Raw genomic sequence first — 23,638 nt, 5'->3', positions numbered from 1 at the left:
TCCCCCACGCTCTTTTGGTGCTCTTTCTCGATGGCATTTACCGGTAGCGCTAGGTTTTCTTACCATTTATTATTAACTGCCTCAACCTTGCTTTCTGGGTCATGCATCTGCAGTTGATATCAGTTTAGACGAGGGTCCACTTCTAATTGATTGAACCAGATGGCTGAGTACTACAGCTAAAAGTTCGTGATTGAATGGTCGAAGCTGCCGCCATTGAAAGGATGACAACGCTTCAGTAAAAGCATGTCCAAATTGAAGGTGATCATGCTTCAGCACTTTGTAAAATGTTACCAACACTTGTGATCAATTTCAGAACTGATGCGGGAGCGAAGGGATATGATACAGGCCTTTATTTGTGAAAAACTGGACTATAATATATCTGAATCCAATCGATTCAAGAAGTTGGTATTGGTTTTGAATTGAATAAAATTACTGTTTTATCGTTCACCTTCATCATCAATTTCCAAAATGGGAAGGAAAAAAGAAGTTCGAATGACAAACATTATTACAAAAACCTTGGAACTGTAGTTAGTAATATCACAAATTAATATTCAACTATTTACACTGTTTGCGTTACGATCAGCTCAACTTTCACCTTCCTCCTCATCTGTCGAATCCGTCTCCTCGTTGCGAATGGCGAACACGTCCCTCGGCGAACCAGCTTTGGATCCAGGCCCTTGGACAGCGGCATCGGCTACGTCTTGCTCCTTTTGCAGGTCCGAGGGAGGCAGGAAGCATTCTATGGATAGGCCCCATATGTTGAACTCTATCTCCTCAATGATCCACGTCTCCTCCATCCTGGTTCTGGTGCAGTAAGTGGACGACTCGCCGAACCGGAACAACGAGACCTCGGTCCGGCCCTCGTGTGCTATGAGGATGCCGTCCACTTGCCGGTAGCCTTGGATCTGCGACACCATTGTAGTCTCCCAGTTGGTGCACTCGCGGTCTCCCTTCCCGTTGATCCGCAGCAGGTGCGAGTCTTCGAAGCGAACCAATAAGCCGGTCCGCTGGCTGAAGTAGCCCCAGACGGTGTGCCGTATCATCTCCACGTTATTGCTGCTTCGAGCCCTCAGAGTTGGTGCCTCCGCCTCGAGCTTGAGTATGAAGCAGTCCTCCCCATTGATCGTCTTCTCGCCGGTGCATTCAGATTTGGCGAATAGGCTGGCGACTGACCTTGGATCAAGACCCTGCGATTCAAACACTCTCCATCGATTCAATTAATTACTAGTAGCGAGAGGACTTTGTCCCCGCCAGTAACGCATTGTTTACCTGGAGAGAACGGCGTAGGGGAGGTGGCGGACCCCTTGAGGCGCGAGAGCGATGCCACGGCGTCTGCTTCCACGCCACCTTCCCGTCGCTCCCGGCGCTGATCTTGAGCCCCGAGATCACCAGCTCTATGCACCAGAGGTCCAGTCCCTTCTGCCACAACACGAACCCTCCAATCTCCGCTGATGTTGCTGTTCTTCCGCCTCCTTCTCCATCCCTGGGTGCAGCACCGCTCCTTCCCGACCTCACCACCTCACTCCCTTCAGGGAGGTCAGATGTCATCATCCTCACCTTCCCAATTGCATACATGCTCTTCACAGAGCTCAATGCTGTGCGCCCCCCAATTGCAGCAACATATTGCTCGACTATGTACCTCGCCATGCCCGATTCCTGTATACCCAAATGTGTTCTTTAGCATTAGAAGTTTTCCAGCACTGGTTGTTCATTTTCCTGATTACTTTCTCCTCACCACCAGACCTCCTTTTTTCATCTACAGGCCTTCCTGTTTGAAACCCAGTATGGAGTGTGTATATATAGGGGCACTCTAACTTAGCTTTAGCAGAAAACAACAGATTGATCGTATGAAAGCATGTATTGTAACTTAATCTCTAACCGACAGGGAGTCAACGGATAATCTACATAAAATGAAACGGAGAAAAAAACAATCGGTTGACGATTTTTTACTAAATCTTTTAGAAAGATGACATCTTCATTCCAATCTTCTTTTATAACCTTAAGATTCATATAAAGCTATTGTAGATTCGTCCTTTAATAACCAGTTCTAAAGCGTGTATGAATGTTTGCGTCCGGATTAAATCATAAGTGGAAGAAAGAGTCGGTGATCTTTTTCTGCATAGACATAGCCCTTTTATTCGAACTTGTCATTGTCTCTCTTCCGGTCTCTTCTTTCTCGTGTGTACCATTTTCCTTCATTTCGTTTATTTTTTACATCCTGACTTTCAACTAAGTACTTAGAATTAGTTCTTCAAATTGGACAGGCCAATTGTAACTGCTTGTTTTGAACGAAGATAACACAAGGAACTTGAAGAAACTAGTGCTATACGGCGTGAAATAAGCAAAGGACAAATTAAACTAAAAAAAAAAAGGAAACGCATCATCATACAATAAAAAAGAAAAGTCATGATAGAGTTCCTAAGGAGACGCTGAGATGAACTACAATCCTCGAAGGACACCAAAAATTATCAGAAGATGCGGTGAAGAAGTTATGGAGAATCACAGGAAGAAGTTATCATCTTTCGAACCACCTTGACAGATCACATTATAGGCAACCAAATTGAGATTTCGGAGATCCAACCTGCTGGAAATTGACTGACATGCTTGACTGAGATGTGACAAGTGAACAGAACAAGATCCAAACAAAATGATACAAAAGAAACATAAAAAGGAAGCTGCAATGGGCATATGGAGATCGTACTAGGGGTTGATCTTTCAAGGATCGAATGCGAGCTTGACCGACGTGGAGGGGGACATGGATTAGGGGAGTGCCGACGACGCGGAGGAGGAGCTGAAGCTCGGAATTGCGGCGGCCGAGGATGGGAGAGGAGGAGGAGGAGGAGGGCCTCCTGTCTCGGCGGCGGGACCTACGCCAGGCCTTCATGGAGTGCCAACAGTTGGGCCTGCTGGCGAGCATCTCGTCGGGGACGGGGACCTCGAGGACGGTGTCGAGGGTGCATTCTCGGTCGAGGTTAGGGCAGAGTTTCCTCATGGGCGCCCTAAAACCCAAAGAAGGAGAACCCATGGGAAGAGCCACAGTTGCTGCTTTTCCTCTGCAACGACAACATGTGCGTGTGCGACGTGGCTCTTAGTCTTCTTCTTCTGTCTGCCTGCGTGTATTCTTCGTGGAAGGTTTTGGTTTCTGGAAAGAGAAGGGAAGGAAAGGTTCATGGTGGATACTGAGAGGAAACAGGAGTGGACCGCTGCACGACTCCGGAGGTCGAACTGCTCTTCCATACCCGTCCTCTTGAGTTCGTGGCCTGCACGCACACATCCAGGGTGGGAAAATCTGCGGTTTCGGTCGATTGGAGGATAATCCAAAGAGACGCTCAACGTTTGAGCTATTAACAAATACACGCCCAACCTTTTAACGGTCCAGTTTTTTATGTAATTCACCGCACGCGTATGACGTTAAAGAAAGGTAAATAAAAAGTACAAAACCTAAACAGTAATTTTTAATATCTTGTTAATTTTAAACATTTTCAAGCCCATTCCTAACATTTTTTGTTTTCCAGCTTTATTTTCAAGTTTAAAACATGCACGTATTAGTAGGGTTTCTTCCATCTTAAAATTCATGATAAATCTCAAGTCAATTTCCACGTTCTCCCTTCCCTTGCTCGGATTTTAAGATAATACACATAAAGGATGTCAATGGATTAATGGATGTGTCACCAAACTACTTTTGAAGAAAAAGTTCGATATACTAAAAAGAATTGAACATTCGCTCATGACATTAATTGGATAGGATTCAGATGTGTAAGGAATTAATGGATTCCAGCTCAGTATTAAACAAAATATTGGATATGATATGGATTTAGTTAACAATTCGGATTATATATATATATATATATATGCTTAACATGTCGTAATGTGGTCCCAATTTACCGTGCAACTAAAGGCTGGCTGGATTATGACCCAGATGTGAAAATATAAAAAACACATAATATGTTTAAAATACAGAAAAACTTACAACTAGGGACCCCCACTTTCTATTTTATGTGACTTTTTTTAATGCACAACACATTGGGGAGGGGAAGGAGAGAGAGATGATGATGAAAATAACAAAAGAGGGGAGAACAAGAACTGGCCCACTTGACCTCGTAATGACATCTTTAATCTCTAGATCTACTCCTTAATGCTATCAAGATACCACTCTATAAGAATCAAACTAAGGACGTGACTACAACATGCTACCCAACCCAACCAACCAGACATGGCTACTTGGATCCCAAATCTCAATCTGTTCTTGCTGAGTCCAGTTCCAGCTACTTCTTGGTATGCCAAGTTCTTGTTCTTCCTCTGCTTTGATCTTCCCACTGCTCGTGAGTCGTTGTCAGCCCATGGACGAAGGTGGCTCGGCCAGTCTGATTATGTGTTTGGGTCCGAACCTCCTGGGAACAAGTGTTCGGGTGTGGAAACGGTTAGAAAATCTCATGTCCAAAAGCAAAAATAAAATATTCCCCTTCCCAAAGCACTAAAATGAGAAGAGCAGAAGAAAAACTTTAAAAAAAAAAAAAAAAAAAACGAAAGTGCCTCTCACACAATTTAAGGGTTTGCAAGTTACGTTTTCGATCGGAAAACAGTAGAAACTCTATCTTGTTTGGACGCCGCCGACGTGTGCATTTTTTACGTCAAGTTTTTATGTTGTTGGTCGTTGGTCAGCATGAATATGCACAAGCGACAACAGAAAGACGACTATAATCGGAACCGATAAGAAAACTAAGGGAAATAAGTTAGAAATCGAACTGAAAGCATTTGATATAATAATCCATACCTGAATCTGATTGTATGTAAATATTTAGCTTTCAGATGATCAAAGCAAAAATACGTACCAACTAAACAAGGGAATGTTACAAGGCTGTTGTGCACCCTCTCTAAATTATTGATCTCGAAAGCAACTTGCCACGAAAATTTGTCCATCACCATCATTCGAAGCAAGTATGCGATAACGGCCCCAACATGTTCCGGTGCCTGAAAATGTTTTTTTTTTTTTTTTAAAGAAAAAGTACCAGACGGTAAAAGATGCAGGAAAGAAGAGCGTCCAAAATAGTTAAATGCTTGTAAAGAAACAGAGTAAGCAATCATGATGTTGAAAAGTTTGAAAAGTCAATCTCAACATTTAATCTTCCTATATACAAAAGCCATATATAATATCCAACGAATCATTTGGAACTATTGAATTCACATGTCATAAGCAGCCTAAAATGTAAATTTCAGTATGTAATGTTTATGTATAGGAAGGACTTTTGAACCTTTCATGCGTACCATCAATTAAAACACTTCCGTTGACACCAATGGTGGAGTTAGAAATTTTGAGTTAAGGGGGCACTGCCATGTAAATTGTCATGCACAATATATATAAATAAGTAAGTAATTGTGAGAAATCTATATAAAAATAAATAAAAAATTTGTTGCAGGTGTGAACAACTGTCCACGCCTGCCTATATGTATCTCTGCTATTGGTCGACACGCAACTCGAGTGGCACGACCTCAGCCTAGAATTACTTACTGAGATGCCCCATTCGTAGATAATGAATAGCACCGCTAGTGGGCATTGATGTCATGCGTTATGACAAGGCCCAATATAGAGAATTTAAAGATTAGGCACCAAGTGTTGTCAGTCGACTGTGTCTGGCCCGGCCAAGCTATTAGATGGATATGCTACTTGGCCAGTTTAGGCACAGCTTGGGAAGCATGTGGGATCAATCGGTCGTCGAGTCAAGCAGAAAGCAATGCACGTGGAATGAGCAGCACGGTGTTGCAGTGACAAGGCATATAAATGCATCAAGGTAAACAGTCCCTTTAGAAGTGCAAGTCCGTCGTTGGGGAATCCAGTGGGTTCTCCACGCGTAGTGTTTGGATACACAAGGGGGTGCGCGTAGGTTAGGGGCAATTCCTCCATTGGGCGCATACGCTGCGTTCCACAACCGCGTAGAGTCACGTGGGAGTGAGCAAGTGAATGCTCATCGTCGAGTAGGGCGATGGTCGGCCGCCTTACTTAATGACATATAGTCATCAACTGGCTTCGGCTGCGGACTTCCTCCCAAGGGAAGTCTACCCCCACCCAGATTTCGTTTGGATGTAGATAAACACTTGGAGGAATGACGAAGTTCTGACAAGGCCTCATGGCCACGGCTTGTCGATGGCCGAAAATGGGATAAACCTAGGTGATGGTGTGCCGAGTGCTTAGCACTCCTCGTCTGGTCCATAGTCCCGAAGAAAAGATGAATGCTTCAGCTAGCTTAAGAGAGAGACGGCTGGCCGAAGGCTTTGGGGAACGCCTAACTCGGCCCGTGACACCAAGAGTGGACGGGGTTGTGTTTTCACAACCGGTCAGCCAAAATAATGTTCATAAATTGGGCAGAAATTTGTCAATTGCTCACATACATGCAAGGTTCAATTTCTTCCCACACCAAGCTTCGACTATTTGTTTGTGCAGTTGACTGGCCCTAGCTCCAACCTCTCACTACTAACATTAAAGTACAGCAAGCAACATATAAATTGAGTACTTCATCATGGAAACGCATTAAAATTTTGAGAGCATACCAAAAACATGTTCGTGTTTGATTGTTGTACATCTCATACTTTTACCATCTTCATTTCCTTGTTTAAGGCAAACCAGGCCTTCAATGCTACCCTCGTTTCTATAAATTCGGATTTACTTCTTCCCGGCCTTCAACTCGTTCCAACAACAAAAAGAATCCTGGCATCATCATCCAATCCACAAGTTAATTGAAAGAAATCTCTTTCCCGTGCATCGTGCATAATCGTTGTTGCTTAAATTATAAAAGATTTGCCTTTCTATTAATCTTGTGCGCGTCATGCTTGCTGATTGTAAGGGATAAAATTCTCCAACTAACCAGGTTCAAGTTTAGCGTCGTCGTCACCCACAATATTTTGAACTACAATTGCTCTACTTGGCTTTATATTTATTGCATGCATGACGATACATATATGTATATATATATCCCATTGCCAACCAAATTCCATTCCAGTGATTCCACCAATTAAAGCACTCCTTTCCGCCATTTCCTCTTATTTATAATTGGGGGCCCTCTGTTTTGCCAGGAGGAATTAGAAACACAAACGATTGAGCAAATCAATCAACACAGTAACTCTATTGCAAATCAACTCATCGGGTTCGTGTAACCTCTCAATGAAAGCATTAAATTGTCCGACCCACATTTTACACTTTATTGGTCACTCACCTTTACACAAGACAAATGGGGTCATTCTCAGTTCATGTGTTTGGATCTGCTCATTCTTTCTGCCCAGCAAGCAAAGAACTCAACTTGAAGGCACCGGAAGATGTTGCGTTGGAGTCAAAAGGGATGAAAGGCGATGGTGGGTTGGAGTAATCCAATTGAACCAAATTCCATTGCTTGAGTTTGTTGGTGAAAAGGGAATCAAATTAAGAACCGGATTCCGATTAGTTGTGTGACTTTCTTGGCCGAATCTGCGACAGAGTCCCAAGTCATTTCCACACTTTCAATTAGAATGCACAATAGAGTTAGATGTGAAAGTTGGATCCATTGTTAATCAGATAAAATCTCAGTCCGAAGCGTTTATAATATCCCGGCCTAACCTTTTGATCATAAAAAAGATAAAAAGGAAGGCCACCAGTCTGATTTGGACACAGATGCCTGTCATCCTTTGGGTCCTGCGCATCTTATTTGGACTTTCGGTGAAAGCGGAAATGGATAGTTAACTCCCCATTTGCAGAATCGGATATATGAACAAACGAAAAAGTTCTTTTTTTCTGTTAAAAATATATATACTGGAGAGAAAAGGATGCCTAAGAAGATGTTTGATTAGCCGGCTCTCTTCTCTACACTTTTGAAAAGTTTGGGATGCATCATTTTAATTTTCAGAAGATATTGAATGAAAGAAAAAGTTAGTGGCTTGGTTTGTGAAATATATTTTCAATGATCAAAACCTTAGTCAGCTCAGCTCTGAGGAGATATCTATCTGCCTGCAAATCCGATCCATAGTTGGATATGGATGCTCAAACAAACGCTATGCAACTCGCACCAAACTGTCAGATGATAAGCAACGGACAGCATAGCATGTTCGAAGATGGCACCTAATAAATTATGGTTCGACCCGTCACCGTGGACCCGACTCATTAAAGTGGGTCAGACCAGACCAGACCAGTCACGGAGCCGCACCCTCCCACGTGAGAGCACGTGCAGACCCAACCCAAAACCAAAAGTTTCTTGTGGGTTTGGGTCTTGGGTGGCACAGGCTGGCTTTGATGGCCGGATCTTGGAGGGGGCTCCAAAACGGAACGGACGTAATCAACACAACAGGGTTGATGATTTACAACGATCCAATATCGAAGGAGTTGAGCTTCGCTATTTTAGGTTCTGATCCAGATATATGAACAGTGGATCCTGCATGGTAATACCTGATCCATGTAAAATGCCGATTGGGAGGAGTTGGGTCCAACCCGGACGGAATTCTCTTGTCACTGTGGCCGATATTATAATGCTTTCAATTTCTTATTTTGTCGTAGTTGTGCCAGGTCAGCATCTCGGCTTAGTTAATGGAACCGCGACGTCACGTAAACTGTGGGGAATCAATCAAGGCCAAGGGTTGGAAGGCAAACCCGGTTCAACTGCGGACCGGGGCGGGGATAACCTTGTCATTCTGTAGTGCTGGATTCCACAAGGTAGGACCCACCTGTTTTCGCATCCTGCACGTACAATGTGCCAACCAGAGATAGATAGATGGACGGCCGACGGAAGAGTTTCATTTCATTCTATTTCTCGCCGTGGACTCACCCAACTGGGATTTGCTGTGCGTTTTCTCCACGAGCAGAGCAGTTATGGAATCCTTTTCCGATTCCGGGACCCATAAATTTCAGTTCAGTTGTGAATAAAATTTATCAATTTTTTTTTTTTATGGAGGGGCTCATCTTTGTAATGCGTTTTATAGAAACTGCCAATTGATGATCCCAATGCACATAGCATGGGCAAGAAGCAGACGCATTTTCGGCCGCCGAGGCAAGGTCGAGTTCCGTGCCGGGGGACTTGCTTTGAAGAAGGAACTCTCCGTGTCTTCTGACCACTTTCATCGAGGGTGGGGAGGGGTTGGTGAGCCCAGCCGCCCCTTGACGACGCACTCATCTCATCTTTTTGCCCAAACGAGAAAAGGAAAGGCCTTCCTTCGCGCTTGCTTGCCCAAGGCAACCAATTCCTTTCGGTGGCGTGGAGGAGATGTAGCATGTGATCATTAAATGGGATGAGCTGGGTGTCGTCCCTTCCCTTCCATTTTGGGCTCTCGGATGATGCAAAGCGGTGGCCGGCGGGCGGGCCAGCCATTCTTCATTTCATTCCTCTTCCTCACCACCATCAGCTCTCCCCTGCCCTTCGTTTTATGCCTTTTCTCAACTCACGTTTCTCGCTTGCTTCAATTCAACTCAACTCTAAGTGGAAGAGCAAGTCACTAGATCATAAAAGTAGTTCACAGCCGAATATCCGCAAATTCCCAAACTTTTCAAACCAAGCATGCAAAAGGCTGAAAAAATTAATGTCATGTCTTCATTAATTGTCATCGTTCGTTTCTAATGTTTCTTTTGTTGGAGGCAAGCTGATACAAAAGTTTCTAGGCACCGATAATAACATCGCCATGCTTAGATATTTCGAACAAGGTAAAAAACCCACAATTCTATTCTAAATACACGACTCCTCATTCCATCAATTAAGGTTAAGACGACCTAATCGAGGGGGAGGTCGAGTTATGCTCTAAAAAATGAAGGATTTTAAAGTATTCCATCACCCGATTAATCTTCCCTCACCCGCTCAACGAAGAATTGAAGAAAGTTTCGGAGCTAGGAGACAAATATTTATCCATAAATTTCTATCCACCAGCTCAAATTCAAATATTTCAGGATGTCTTTAGAGGGGGGGGGGTCTGCCGCCCCCGCCCGGCCCACCCATATTCAGATATCACACGCCATTAAGGCCATCAGATTCGAAAGTTGACATTCGGGATCCATAACAACCACCATCAGAGCAAAATTATTTCACCAACCACGAGACCTTGAACTGAAGATCGGACAGCCCCTCCCTCCCAACGGCAACTCCTTAGCTTATATATATAACTCATGGGTTGGGTTGGAGCCGAGTTTCTTTCTATGTAAAATCTTCAAAACCCGCGTGCCCGGGAAAAATTAGTCAAATTCAACCTCTCGGCTGCTCTGCCCTTCTACGCAGTCGCCCGTTGACGTTCAACTTCGGCAGATTGATTTGAAAGTTTGAAACGTTCCTAAAAGCCTTGCCTAGCAAGCAAACCGTGAAGACTACACGACATTTTCAAAATAACAGCGATAAATAAACAGCGTGAAGTTCTCGTCTGCTCCTCGCAAACAAATGGTTCTGGAGAAAATCTCGCTAAATCCCGATCAGTTCAATACGTCACAAATTTGTATCCGTTTTTTTCCAAATTCTATCAACTTCATTTTTTTTGCTACCATATTTCTCGATATCCCAGACGATCTACGTTTTATTGCCTGCCTGTACTAAATTGCTGTTTAAGTAGTCAAAATTTGTCAGAAGCGATTCGAGCCTTCCTCAATCTTCATGCGCACATTTTTCTCGAAACAGCAACGTGGCAGCTGCAAATGTCATTCATTTTGTGCCCAAACGGTCACGAGCGCCCCGAAAATAGCTTCACCTCTGAATTCAACAACCGCGAAAGCTGGTTTTCATGCCGTTAAAAACGCCATCCACGTCCCGGAGAAGAGGTTAGTTTGAATTAACGTTAAGAAGAACCGGGGGGTTGGCCCGCGCCCACGCGTCGCACGGACCGGTGAGTTCTCCAGGAGTTAAAAACGCTCCAGGGCTTGTTTTCTTCTTTCTTTTTTTTGTTTTGTTGGGATCTCAATTTTAGAGGGATATTTGCCTCCCTTTTAATTTTCTCCCTCTCTCCTCCCCTGTATCCCTTTCAACCCTTTCTCTCTCTCTCTTTCTCTTGGCTCTGGAGAGGGCCCTCCCCGGCGACTCCCGAACCGCGTGCCAACCGTAGGAAGCAGCCAGAGAGGAGGAAAGAGAAGGGTCGCGGAAGGATAATCCCTGTATAAAATCTTGCGAGGACTGACGTTCGGTTCGGAGTAGATCCGGCGACCTCTGTTCCTGCTGAATCGCCTTCTTCGACCGAAAAAAAAAAAAAAATCTGTCGTAGATCCTGATGTCTCTGTAATTTGAGTTGGAGGAGGCGGGAGCTTTTTATTTCTGCGGAGAGATCTGCGATCCCTGGCCGGTTTGCCGTGGAAGGGAGGTAAACGACCGGTTTCCGGCTGAGGATCATCGTTAGTAGTGGTGGAGAACTCTCGGTTTCTGTGACAGGAGCGATCCGGTGCTTGATCGGAGGATAATCGTGTTGGGCAGCTGCAGGGAGAGGGTTCGGTTGTGCCTCCTTTCTTGTTCTTTTTTTCTGTTTCTCCTTTTGCGAGCGGGTTTGGGGGGGAAAGGATGCCGACTTTCATCGGCGGAATGTGAAGTAATATGGCAGTGAATGACGGATCGAGGGATGACGCTTTACATTGCTCGCGAAGCTTCCAAGGCACGTTTTTTCTTTCGTTATCTTTTCCTCCTCCTTCTCATTCTTCTCTCCTTTTCCTTTTCCTTTTCCTCCTCCTTTTCGATTTCTGCATTTCCGTCCTTTTTCGGGAGCTTGATCCGAGTCATCGATTTTAATCTGACAAAGACAGAAATGAGAATTTCCCAAGAAAAATAAATTTTCTTCCATTTATTTTTCTTTTTGTTGTTTCTTTTTACTGATTTGAATCAAATGTCAATGCATGTTGACAGCTATGGAGGAGGATCACTGCGGAGACGACGATAGAGTTGCTTCTTCTGGCCGAGAAGTGGAAATTTCTTCTGCTGGGACTCATTTTTCAGGTTCTCTCTCTCTCTCTCTCTCTCTCGCGATCGCTCTTGCTCCCTTTTTCTTTCGAATTTCTTGATTACTGCGGATTGTATCCATGCCGAACAATAATACGTTATACGTATCTTTTTCAGTTTTATGCTTTAATGTTTGACAGCCCGAAATGCGATCTTGGCGTATCGAGGCCCTGCCTTTCCTTTCGGAGTTCAGTTAATCGATTTCATGACTTACAAGACAAGCTGCTTTCATGTGCAAGCTTCTCTTCTGCCTAATCATAAAACTTTTAAAGTACTGGAGGACTTTTGTTCTGATTTACCGTTCATTGTCGTTACAACCTGGTCTCAGTCCTGACCATTAGGAAATCATAAGAGGTTGAAAAGATAATGATGAAATGTAGGTTGACGGAGGTTTTCTTGATTGAACACACTCTCGTTGTTTTTAATCCTCGTGTGGCTTGCAAGCATAAAGTCGGCTCTATTCTTTTTCATGTACTCTTTTTGGTGGACCGGTGAATTTTCTTTCTGTTTTGTATTCTGATTATTGAACACACCTTACGACGAGTTATGCTTACCATCTATTCGCTGTGCAGTATCTGCACGGATTGGCTGCTCGAGGAGTTCATTATTTGCATCGTCCTGGTCCAATACTTCAAGATGTTGGATTCGCAATTCTTCCAGTAGGTATACCCTTGCTTTTCTTGGATGATTGGTCTTCTTAGTGCATTTGGAGAATGATTCAATCGGCTTTCATGTCTCAGGAGCTTGGTCCAGAAAAAGGATACATTAGTGAGACCGTCTTTACGTTCATTTTCTTTTCCTTCTTCTTGGTGAGTTTCTATTTCTCCTTATCAACATGCTAAATCATCAGTCTTAAATCCCTTTTCAGATGCGTATGCAGTGAGCCGTGTCATTATTATCATATTTTGAGCAACAGAAATCATTGGCATAGTTATATTCATCATTCCGCTATGCTGTCAGCCATAATAACCTTGCATTTTGTAAAACCGGCGACACCTTGTCACAAAACTTTCTGGTTAATGCATCTTTCCGTTTCAACCACATAATAACCTTGCCTTTACTTCCTGTTTCTAATTGCAGCTGCGGCATCATTAAGAGAATTATTTGTAAAAGGTTTAGCTATGCAGTTCTTTATATTATGAAATGTTATGCATCTTAATTTATGAGAGAGAAAGTTCAATAATAGTTTGCTTGGCAGAGAGGCTCCTCCAGGTTTAGGAAAAGAAGAAGAAGAAAGAGAAAAAAAAAAGTGCATTTCTATTATGAATTTCAATGTAGTTTCTAAGTTCAATATTGAAGAGAATGGAGGAGGTGGGCTATGAGGAATCTTAAGCCTATTGTTTTAATCTCAAGTCTAAATGTTCTACTTGATAGGTACAATATTACACAACTAAGTAACGAACCTTGTCATGCATGTTTTTGTTGTCACGAATTCCTATGATGAATAATTCAAATCAAGGGGAATAAATGGGAATCCACACTCAAAGTTAACTTCCTTGGCGGAAACAAGGATGCAGAAAAGCTTAGGACTTGTTTATACAGCTGTATCATGTGTTTAGTCACAAAGTATACTATTATCCCTTGTAAATGTAAATTTGTTCTGATCATCTCTCTGTAACTTGGGCAATACTCAGTTATCAGCATTCTGAGCCTCAAAGAAGATATTTCGGCTGAATTTTCATTTTGTGCTTCATTCTGAACTCAGTTTTGTTATTTCCTTGGAGAAGTTCTTTTGTCTGAATTTTCATTTTGTGCTTTTATCTTTCATTTATTTTTTTTGGCCCCTTTTCTTTCTTTTGGTAATGTTTTAGTGTTGGTTTTAGGGATTTATGTATTTAGAGTAGAAAAACATAAATGAGTACTTATATGAAAGAAGCCTCCATTTTTCACATTGGGGTTTATGAGGTGGACTGAAGTACTTTTAGCGGTGAAGCACAATAACAGTTGGAGTCTTGACTTGTAACATGCTCTACCTTCAAAGATAGGAATCTTTACACATATATCTTTAGAGTGTATTGGATTGGCAGATCATCCTTACTCCATTTTTCTTTCTTATCCATTGTCAATTTGCTGCACCTTGTTCGCACTATGTGAGGACAATATTCTGCTGCTGTGCAAATATGACCTGTGTAGATCAGACAATTGGGCTCTAGGTTTAAAACCTTCCTCACTCACATCGTTGGAAAGAAATTTCTCCTTGAGACTGTAACACTCTGATTTCCTCAACATTGGGAAAGATGATCTTATTTGTGTAGATTCTTTACCCGACATGATACTGTTGTGGGGACTGACATTTGATGGTTCTATTATTTGTTTATGGGGTTCTGGTTGGAAGAATGCGTTGTACTGCATGACAAGTATTATGATCTGTTTGTTAATATTCTTCATATTGTAGGCAAGCTATACACGTGTATAACATCGACAATCAACTTGAAGTGGTCATTATGATTGAGCCATGATTGTAGACAAAAAGTACACATGTATAGTTCTGATATATTGGTTGTTTTTACTGGTTGCTTTTCTACCCTTTTGTTTCTTTCCCACCTTTGTGTGCATATACATTCATTAGTGTGTACTTGATCTCATCTTGCTGTGTGGATACATGTGCAGGTTGTAGTGTGTACTTGATGTCTTTTTGTTTGCTCTGTAAACTGTTTGTTCAGTGTTGTCGTGTTGTTCTCTTGTTAGTATTTCATTTGTTGATTATTCTAACTGTTCGTCATTGTTGTTGCAGTGGACATTTTATCCTTTCATCTTTCACAGCAAGAGGTTCTACACTGTACTGCTCTGGTGTAGGGTTCTGGCATTTTTAGTGGTGGGTGGTGATTTTTTAACCTTTCCTCTTCCTTTTGTTTCATTTTGTAGCACGTGCATAAATAAACATTGTTTTAGTTACATGTGCAAGCACTAGCTCCTATCAACACCATTCTGTCTATGTCAGGCTTCTTTTTACATCATTTATATTACTTAAACCAATGAGGATGACCTCAAGAATAAATGCACTAAGAGTTAAGAGGCCTGACACCTTGACGTGTCCGATGCATGAATGTTGTATTTCTTGCATTTTGCTTGCTTAAATTATTGATTTGATTCTCACATAGGACATAAGCATAGCAGCAAAGAATGAGTGTTTGCCTATTAATTTTGCAGACACAGTATGCTTGACAGTGATATTTATCATTAACCTTTTGTTGGTCTCAGGCTTGTCAATTTTTGAGAATCCTTACTTTCATGGCAACTCAGCTTCCGGGCCCCAACTATCATTGTCGTGAGGTTTGTATTTAATGTGAATTCTTGCACCTATTTTGGACAAAAAAGAAGAACCTAGTATAATTTCTGGTATTTACTCGGCCATTATGGTGGCTTGAGAAGTACTCTGAAAACATGCTTAAATGTGAGTTGAACATCTAAAAGATGTCAATTTTTTAAGGAGTAGGCTAGGGATACTTTTTCCGAGAAAGCCAGTGGATCTTCATAAAATGACAAACTACAAATTCATTTTGTAAAATTGGTCGTGACCTTTCATCAATTGTTCAGGCAGGTATGTTATTTAATGTATGCTTTTCATTTATTTCTTTTTCAGGGATCAAAGCTTGCTCGTTTGCCACCCCCAAAGAGCGTCTTTGAAGTGCTCTTGATCAACTGTATGCCATTTCCTTATGGAAATTTGTGTTTCAGGCGATGTTTTACTTATACTTCCGACCCATGATGTAACTTCTTTCTCCTTTTACTGTGCAGTCCCTAGAGGCGTGTTATTTGGCTGCGGTGACCTCATATTTTCATCTCATATGATCTTCAGTCTTGTATTTGTTCGAACTTATCAGAAATATGGGACAAAGAGGTCTCTCTCTCTCTCTCTCTTTCTCTCTCCCCGTTCAAACGGAGTATATGTTTGCATACAGGCTTAGGGTTTGGTTTTCCTCAATCGTTGCTAGTAATTAATTCTTGGACTATGTGAACGCTATGTTACAAGAACAATTACAATGACACAGGATGCATCTCTGTATCCTTCCATGTTAGAAAAATGCTGCAGGAACACATTAGTCATCTACCAAATTGAATGATTTTAATCTGAATATTCCTTTCTGGACTGTATGTTTTTTCCTTCTTGAATTTTCAGAAAATGATTTAGTCTTATCATTTTATTACCTTTTAAGTGTCCTTTGCATGAACATGACGTAAGGTGAATATTTCAGATTGATTAAGCAGCTGGCTTGGCTGGTGGTAGTTATTCAAAGTCTGCTGATCATTGCTTCCCGCAAACACTATACAGTTGATGTTGTTGTTGCATGGTAACGAACTGTTAAATTTGCTTGTCAACTTACTATTTGTGGCAGAAAGAAATTTTAAATATCCTGTTTTCTTTGGACAAACCAGGTACACTGTGAATTTGGTGGTGTACTTCGTCGACAAACAGCTCCCTGAAGGTCGGTAGTTTTTCTTTGGAGTTCACTGGTGCTATTCTTATCATAGATTTCTAAATATGGTTGCCTTTTTCTTGCAGACATAATCGAACGTAATGGTGGAAATCCCTCACCGTTGCTACCCATGAATGGGAAAGATGCTAGATCTAAAGAAGAGCTCGTCAAGTTTATGAATGGCAATTCTATTGATAACAGTGATTGGGTATGTTCAAAATCATAAATTTCTCATTTTTACATAACCGCAAATTAGATTATGGTGTTCAACAGTTGTGTATTTTTGTTTCTCAGAGACCAAGAACACAAGTAAATGGAAAGATTTTGGAGGATGCCAACCAAGTTCACGTCGACTTGGGGATGAACGGTGCTTGAAACATGCTGCCTGCTCCACCAATGCTGACATGTGTGCGGCTTACTCTCGCTGTTCAACACCATTGCAAGCAGCTCTTAATTCCGCTGATTACTCTTCAAGGAGCAATAGCAACCCAAGTTGCGTTTTTAAATCGGGTTTAAAATTTTGATCAAGTCTCCCAATTCTGTATCATGGAAGTAAAGAGGTTCTCAAGTGAATAGAATGATGATTTTTCTTTTGTCTTTTTTTCCCTTATCTATTCTAATGTCGGAAGTTATTGCCCGATTTTAATGTCGCAGTTGTTGAACGACTTGGTTCACCGAGCCACATCTGATGGTGTGGTATCCGCTTTTGTTCACTGCAAAACGAATGCCCACCGGCCACGCATGAGCTGTCGTCGCTCTTGTGAAAGCACGAATGCATATGGGTTTTCTGTACCCAGTACATCTGAGGCATCAAAAAGGGTAGCAGCGTCATGTGCTCCAGGTGTGCAAAAGCAGTTTGAGCTGATGGCTCTGACTTCCGATTGAGTGGCCATTACCCTTGTCCTACCGCTACCGCTCAGGCCTAGCCAGCTGTCCTTGTTGTTCCTGTCATTGGTTATCGTTTGCGTAGCTGCCCTTTACAATAAGCCATTTTCTTGCCTGTTCTTGTCCCGTGCAGGAGATCAGATCTTTCGGGACACATCCGGGTGGCCGCCTAGCCTTTGAAGGGTGTCGGTTGAAGTGATGAGATGGTTCTTTTTAATCACGTTACGGTGGAACCCGTTCCCGCACTTGTTGGCGGTAAATTCTTGCATTTCTTCCCTTGGAAGAAAAGGCATTTTGTTGGATTGTGCTCAGCGACGAATATTGAAGTTAACTTCTCGGTTATGTTGGCGCGAAATAGTCGGTGTGCGTTTCATCGCGTATCAGAGTGGTACCTGACAAGCGGGCCCATATGGATCGCATGCAATCGAGGATCCCAGGTCCTCTGAGATCCTTAAAAGGTAGGGGTCCCAAAGCCACTCGAATGTCATAGGACCACAGGAAACCAGGTTTGTGAAAATCAACTGCTTCAAGTATGATGCTTGAGGGCGACCCAACATCATTTGGCTTTGATTGGTTAAGGGCTTCAGCCTCATGGCAGCCTTCAGTTTTGTCCGTCTTTGATTGTAATCATCTAGACACTAGAGATACCGTGTTTGTACATTGAATTAACATCATACAACAAGCTGAACTAATGAGCATAGAGGGCTTGGAAGGCAATGGTGAGCCCAAATAAAGCCCCGATCTGGTTAGAAGGGATAGGCCAGGCTGACCCCTTCCACGCTTGGCGGATACGGGAAAATAATAGGCAGGATCCCAGTGTAGGTTAAACAAGTTCTCCATGCTTCAATTATTCAGGCTGTGAAACAACAAGGACTCGGCCATGAATCATGCCCGTTAGGAAGCTAGAGGAATGTAGGCCGACAAGAAGGGGCTGAGATGAAATTCGTGTTCTTGGCACTTCGCACCTTTCCCGTGCGAATATCTTTCTATCTGTGGCGATAAGCTTTTGTGTGTGTCTGTGTCCCTCTATAAAAAAAATTCCACTTTCGCAAGTATGCGTTTTTTAATTTGCGCATGGCATTATTGTTCATGAGAACTTAAATGTAAGCCAAGCAGTTCACAACTTGGCCAAGCTGGAACTTCCACGAATATCTCTCAACACCAGTTGACCATTAAAACAATCACACGTCTAGTTTGCAACTGGAAGAAGAAGGCTAAATGGATTTAAATCTGGTATAGCTGCATTAGGACTCTATAGTTGGGGTTTTGCCAATTACAGTTCCAGGATCCAGCTCAAGTGTTGGTTCAGAGTATATGTAGGTCAGCCACCCATTTCGAACAACTTGCTAACTGAATTCACTAGATCCAGTGTATGTTTACCAACGTTGTATAATCTATGCAAGTTTGAGCATGCCCTAGACCGAGGGGAAAGGGGAGCATTGTGCTAGGTAGGTTCACACGGTATCTGACTTACCAGTGCGCGGTGTGTCTGGGTTCCGCGTTGTTTTATCCAGAGGTTCGTGACCTTGACTCTAAGATCCAGATCGGGACATCTATGGCCTTGGATCTGATACCCATTGCTTAAGATTGTTCATACGTGAAATAGAAACTATAAAGAGAATTGTTGGGGCATTGGTTTTTTGACGTTTCATAAAAATTCGCTACTTTGTCGTTAGTAGATAGTGTAACGGTTGAATCTTACTAACAAATGTTTTGGATTATACCCATGTGACAAACTACAGAGAGAAAAGTGAGAAGATGGAAAAGTGGCAATAATTAAAATAAAAGAAGCCATTATCCCTCCTACCGTCAATATGAATCGGAGACAAAATTAGGAACCCAAATCTTCCCACATAAATGTTATTCAAATCACTTGCTTATTCGGAATATAACGGGTTTCAAAAATTAATGGCACAACTCCATCCATAGGGGGTTTGATTACCCTAGATCTGAGATCTGAATGCCGAATCTAATGTCTCGGCGACCTCAAATCCATGGTTTTGTGAGCCCGCTGGCTTTACATTTTCGTCCATAAAATCCGTTGATCTCCAGTCAGGGAAGCGAAGAAGTTCTTACTCCGTATTCATAAGCTAAAGAGAAAATTTTTGAAATCCTCACATCTGAGATCTGTATTATCAAGTTTAACGGGCATACTTCTCGTTTTAAAAATGATCCAATTGTTATCGACAAAAGAAACACGCTAAATGCATTATGCTTCTGTAGGACACGATCAAGGGATTTATACGCTTAAAAAATAAAGCAACGCATAGATGAAATCTTAGTTTGATACTTGATTAGCATGAATCGCTGGCTTATCGTTTATTGGTTGCTGTATGGTTCGTTTCGGGTTCGTAATTTTCGATAGGAAAAAACTGCTCTTATCTCAATATTTTAGGTTTACTGGAACTAAGTTGTAATGAGATGGCGGAATCGGCGATTAAATAAACTTTGAAATTTGCCGGCGGTCATGTATTTTCATTAAACCCAAGGAACCTTTTTTTAATTTTTTGTAAAGGGTCGGAGGGAGGGAGGAGGAAGGAAAGCAAGCGACACTGACGGCCGTCCATCAATATGATAAACGGCAACATTGAACGCCCGCGCAAGCGAGAGAGGGAGAGCCGTCGTTTCCCGCGAATGGATTTGGCGCGGGCACACCCGCCAAAACATGCCCACCTGAAAATTTCAAAGCAGAAAAAGGAAAAAATGGATTCCCCCCCCCCCCCCCCCCCCCTTCCCTCCTTCCAAAACGATTACATCTCTCTATCAATGAACTCGAAAACTCCCGCTTCCATTCGTCTTCCTCAATACCCATTAAATCGCTCTTTCTCTCCTTCTTTGTCACTCCTCCCCACCTCTCTCTCTCTCTCTCTCTCTCTCTCTTCCCCTGTGCCCTTCTGCAGGTTCTCTACCACAATGGGCAAGGTCTCCGGAAAAACCAAGAGGCCAGAGAAGTTGGGCAAAGGGCTGGTGACCCCCATCCAGGTGGCCTTCATTGTCGACAGGTACCTCATCGACAATAACTATACTCAGACCTTCTCCGTCTTTAGGTCCGAGGCTTCCGCCCTTCTCTCCAAATCTAAGATGAAGGAGGTAAGTCTTTTATCTTCGTTTCTCTCCAGATTATGTCTTGTCTTTTCCTTCCTCATCCAACTCTAAACGGATCGAGCTTTCTTTTAGGCGCCAAAGAGTTTGTTGAGTTTGGAGGACATATTGAACGAGTATATATCGTTGAAGGAGCAGAGAGTGTTCCTGGATCAAGAGAAAACCAGGGTGGAGAAGTTGTTGCAGGGGATGCAGGAGGTGATGAAAGCCTACCAATCGTCAGATCATGCCGCCATTTCTACTCGGCCGGAACCTGTGCCTTCAACGACCACAGGTAGTACTTCAAATTCTTTGTCCTCCCAAGTTACCAGTATTAGTTAAACGCTTAATTGTTGCCCGTGGGAGTCTGCCATCTCGTTCTTGAGAAAAATAATGATGGAGCAATTTTCGTAGTCCTCATTTGCTTCCAATTTCCTTCAATCTCAAACAGACATCTTCCATCAAACTAACAGTGCGTACTTATCTGGCTCAAGTGAGATACACTATCCGACAATTTTTGGAACTTGTTTTACATCATCATTTCCATTCCCAGTTCAGTATGAAATCTGGGTGGTCAGAGTGTTCTAGTAGCTGTACCAGAAGGAATGGCTTGTAGTTGATGACCTCACTTGTTATGTATGTGCATCTATGAGCCTTGAAGATTTCCTTTTCACTAGAATTGGTCGTTGTTTTGATGATCTATGCTAAAGTACTCAGCTACTAGATCTTATAGCCTTGTTGTTTCATTGATGTGAGGCAAACAAGGTAAACATGAAAAATGCCAAGAAATGAGCTTGACATTGTCAAATGGATCGATTCCTTCTGTTTTACATCAAGATAGAAAGAATGGGTGTTGGTTTCCTTTTCTCTTTTCCCGTTTTTCTTATTTTCTTATTTTCTTATTGGTTTTGTAGCCAATTCTGTGAACACAAATCCAGTGCCTACGCTGCGGAATGTGGCATCACACAGTAGTACTACTTCTATGGTTCCTACCATTTCTTCTCAAAACAATAAGAGGAAGGTGTCTGGATCTGTTCCTCAACCATACTCGTCGGCCAAGAAATCTTTCCCCCAGGTCCCTGCATATATTCCTAACAGAACAGGTAACAGACAGAAGAAGTTCTCTACATTACTAAGGGCTAATGGGAAACAGTTCAACGCCCCTGTTTCTCCTTCCAGTTGATCAGTTTTTTGGACCAGCTGATGCAAGCTATTCAGTTTTTGACATTGGTATTTTTTTTGCAGCTAATAGACCACAGCCACAAGAAGTCGGCCATGTCACTGGTACAGGTCAAACCTTTACAGGGTATTCTAAGACACAGACAATTTCCCATGATCAGATTCTTCCCAGCTCATTACTTCAAGGGCAACCTGTTTCAAACAGTGAACTTCATCAGTCTTATACTCCAGAAGGAGAATCCTCCTCCCCCAAAACTCCACAGCAGCACTCCTTGCAAACTGATGCATATTGCTCTCCAATGGAGACAGCATCCCCCAACCAATCAACTGTCCTATCACCTGAAGTAACTACGGCTAATGACTATGTTCGTCAATCTGGTGCAAATGAAAATACATCTTCCGGTTGTGGCATGTACGAAGACTGCCAGCAATTTTGTTCGCCTTCAAAATTTGGTACAAAAAGGTCGGGCAAAATGGGACACATAAAGGGCAGATTGGATTTTGATGATTCCAGCACGGCCGTGAACTCTGAGCGATCCATATCTGAATCTCCTGGTCCTCTTACGGTGGGTGCAAAAGAGGGAGTTTTTGATATAGATGACCTTCTAAACTTTGGTATTCTCGACAACGATGTGTCACTTTCGTATCTGATTGATTTTGAGTTCGATTCTCAAGTAGCAGCTCTTGCTGATCAGTCATCATTAGATCCAGCAACCAAACTTATCTCAAGGTTTTACTCTACTCTCTGAATTGGTCCCATTGGAAGTTTGCAATTTCATTCTAATTTTACCTTGGCTGTTGAGTTTATCTTCTTAACGTGGATAATGTGCAGCCCATGTGTTGAAAAAGAGAGGAATTCGAGAATTGGTGGAGCCTTCTCAAACTTTCCTCGCTCAAATGCAGTCGTCCTCTCTGAGAGAGACATGAACAGCGGAAGTGAGTAAAAAGTTTCTTTCTTCCAGTTTTCTTGTTTTCATAATTATTTACAACAAATAAGAGCTGATGATGGTTTCGCTCCTTCTGTGGCATCTTACAGCAGTTGATGATAGTGCGCAACTTTCTAAGCCACTACCTGCATGTATTAAGGCTAATAGCCCTGGTAATTTGAGGAATTCTTTTTTCATCTATGCCCTCAAATTTGCGTCGTCATGCATGTTTCAGATATTTTTCTCCTGTTGACTGGATATTTTTATTTTCACAATGTGCAGGCAAAAAAAGGCAAAGGTTTTCTGTGGATCAAGAAAATGTGCTGATATTATGATCAATTGCAGCAGTTCGTTTATTCTTTTTGGCATGCCTCCAAAGCACAAGTTGGCATCTTCCACGGTGTCTAGCCTGCCATTTAATGATTCAACAATCTCTGACGTGCTCAAAAGTGTTGGTGCTAGATGATTCTTTAGACTGAACCTCCGTTTTTTTTAAATTTTTTTTAACTGTTTTTTCTTGCGCAGCTCTCCTCATGATAGTTAAGTGTACTAAACAAAGGATACTGAACAGTGCTTAATCAGTAACTTAACCGGAACTTACTCATGTATCTCGAATTTCTAGTCTTCTGTTTGTAGAAACGGGTTCGGGTTCAACTGTAATCATGTATTTGAGCTAGAAATGGATAAAACTAAAGTGTTTCTCAGTGATTTCTTGAGCGTCCAGTTTGTTTGGATTCTGGAGAACGATTGCATCTCTTCTAAACTATCTTTGGTGAGTTCCACCCGGAACGGACCTAAACCTGAATCTGGATGAAAACAAGTTCCGCAGAGTTGGAGCCGAATCTGAATCAGAAATACATTCTCTAAAACTGGAACCCAAATAGCAAAAGAATTTCGGAGCGGGCATATGATTAACATGAAAAACCAAATCCCGGATCAATCTGAATAAAATTGAACCGGCAAATCCCGAAACACGAGGTTATTCAGATATACTCTCGACACCCTGAACCTATATATCTAGACATGAAGCAGAGGGTTACACCGGACCGGACACCACATGCTCGATCTGTTTGCATCCGCGCAGATTGCAGTCCCGGGTCACGCTTTAGTATTGGGAATTATATCGGACTCAGATCAGATCTGAAAGGCCGAAAGAATAATTTGGTTAAAGGATCAAGTTGCATCACAGTTTTCATTTTTACATGTAAACTGCTTGCACTTGAATTTCTTACTCTTTATCAAA

The 23,638-nt window shown here is 42.3% G+C and overlaps 3 protein-coding genes across 4 annotated transcripts; 2 read left to right on the top strand and 1 right to left on the bottom strand.

Annotated features, from left to right (window-relative positions):
* Positions 1-584: 584 nt before the first annotated feature.
* LOC116256596 (uncharacterized) lies at positions 585-3,231 on the bottom strand. Its single transcript, XM_031632996.1, has 3 exons — positions 2,702-3,231; positions 1,270-1,656; positions 585-1,187 (listed from the first exon to the last, which is right to left on the bottom strand). The coding sequence occupies exons 1-3, from the start codon at positions 3,023-3,025 to the stop codon at positions 585-587; spliced, it is 1,314 nt and encodes a 437-aa protein (XP_031488856.1). The 5' UTR covers positions 3,026-3,231.
* A 7,653-nt stretch (positions 3,232-10,884) lies between these two features.
* On the top strand, positions 10,885-16,918 carry LOC116256345 (phosphatidylinositol:ceramide inositolphosphotransferase 1-like). Its single transcript, XM_031632697.2, has 12 exons — positions 10,885-11,565; positions 11,814-11,903; positions 12,479-12,565; positions 12,647-12,715; positions 14,641-14,721; positions 15,108-15,179; positions 15,490-15,550; positions 15,645-15,747; positions 16,103-16,198; positions 16,284-16,333; positions 16,411-16,532; positions 16,619-16,918. The coding sequence occupies exons 1-12, from the start codon at positions 11,518-11,520 to the stop codon at positions 16,697-16,699; spliced, it is 960 nt and encodes a 319-aa protein (XP_031488557.1). The 5' UTR covers positions 10,885-11,517; the 3' UTR covers positions 16,700-16,918.
* Positions 16,919-19,959: 3,041 nt separating this feature from the next.
* Positions 19,960-23,103, top strand: LOC116256472 (uncharacterized). 2 transcript variants are annotated; one of them, XM_031632844.2, is made up of 7 exons: positions 19,960-20,299; positions 20,387-20,585; positions 21,205-21,393; positions 21,536-22,199; positions 22,302-22,405; positions 22,509-22,568; positions 22,678-23,103. In XM_031632844.2, exons 1-7 carry the CDS (start codon positions 19,976-19,978, stop codon positions 22,728-22,730), a joined length of 1,593 nt encoding a protein of 530 aa, XP_031488704.2. In that variant the 5' UTR covers positions 19,960-19,975; the 3' UTR covers positions 22,731-23,103. The 2 variants fall into 2 exon arrangements, with proteins under 2 accessions (XP_031488704.2, XP_031488703.2); XM_031632843.2 differs by having other exon boundaries at positions 22,506-22,568.
* Positions 23,104-23,638: the final 535 nt, after the last annotated feature.

This window comes from Nymphaea colorata, chromosome 6 (assembly GCF_008831285.2).
Source record: "Nymphaea colorata isolate Beijing-Zhang1983 chromosome 6, ASM883128v2, whole genome shotgun sequence".
Taxonomy (NCBI): domain Eukaryota; kingdom Viridiplantae; phylum Streptophyta; class Magnoliopsida; order Nymphaeales; family Nymphaeaceae; genus Nymphaea; species Nymphaea colorata.
Note: the sequence above shows the minus strand (reverse complement) of the source record. Positions and strands in the feature narration are given on the sequence as shown.

Excerpts from the sequence above, each read along its gene's own strand:
- LOC116256596 (XM_031632996.1), bottom strand. The coding sequence starts at position 3,025 with ATGGGTTCTCCTTCTTTGGGTTTTAGGGCGCCCATGAGGAAACTCTGC. Across the intron at positions 1,657-2,701 it reads CCTTGAAAGATCAACCCCTA|GAATCGGGCATGGCGAGGTA; the intron begins GTACGATCTCCA and ends TTGGGTATACAG. Across the intron at positions 1,188-1,269 it reads CCCTACGCCGTTCTCTCCAG|GGTCTTGATCCAAGGTCAGT; the intron begins GTAAACAATGCG and ends TTTGAATCGCAG.
- LOC116256345 (XM_031632697.2), top strand. The coding sequence starts at position 11,518 with ATGACGGATCGAGGGATGACGCTTTACATTGCTCGCGAAGCTTCCAAG. Across the intron at positions 11,904-12,478 it reads TGCTGGGACTCATTTTTCAG|TATCTGCACGGATTGGCTGC; the intron begins GTTCTCTCTCTC and ends TTCGCTGTGCAG. Across the intron at positions 15,180-15,489 it reads CCAACTATCATTGTCGTGAG|GGATCAAAGCTTGCTCGTTT; the intron begins GTTTGTATTTAA and ends TTTCTTTTTCAG.
- LOC116256472 (XM_031632843.2), top strand. The coding sequence starts at position 19,976 with ATGAACTCGAAAACTCCCGCTTCCATTCGTCTTCCTCAATACCCATTA. Across the intron at positions 21,394-21,535 it reads ATATATTCCTAACAGAACAG|CTAATAGACCACAGCCACAA; the intron begins GTAACAGACAGA and ends TTTTTTTTGCAG. Across the intron at positions 22,406-22,505 it reads GAGAGACATGAACAGCGGAA|CAGTTGATGATAGTGCGCAA; the intron begins GTGAGTAAAAAG and ends GGCATCTTACAG.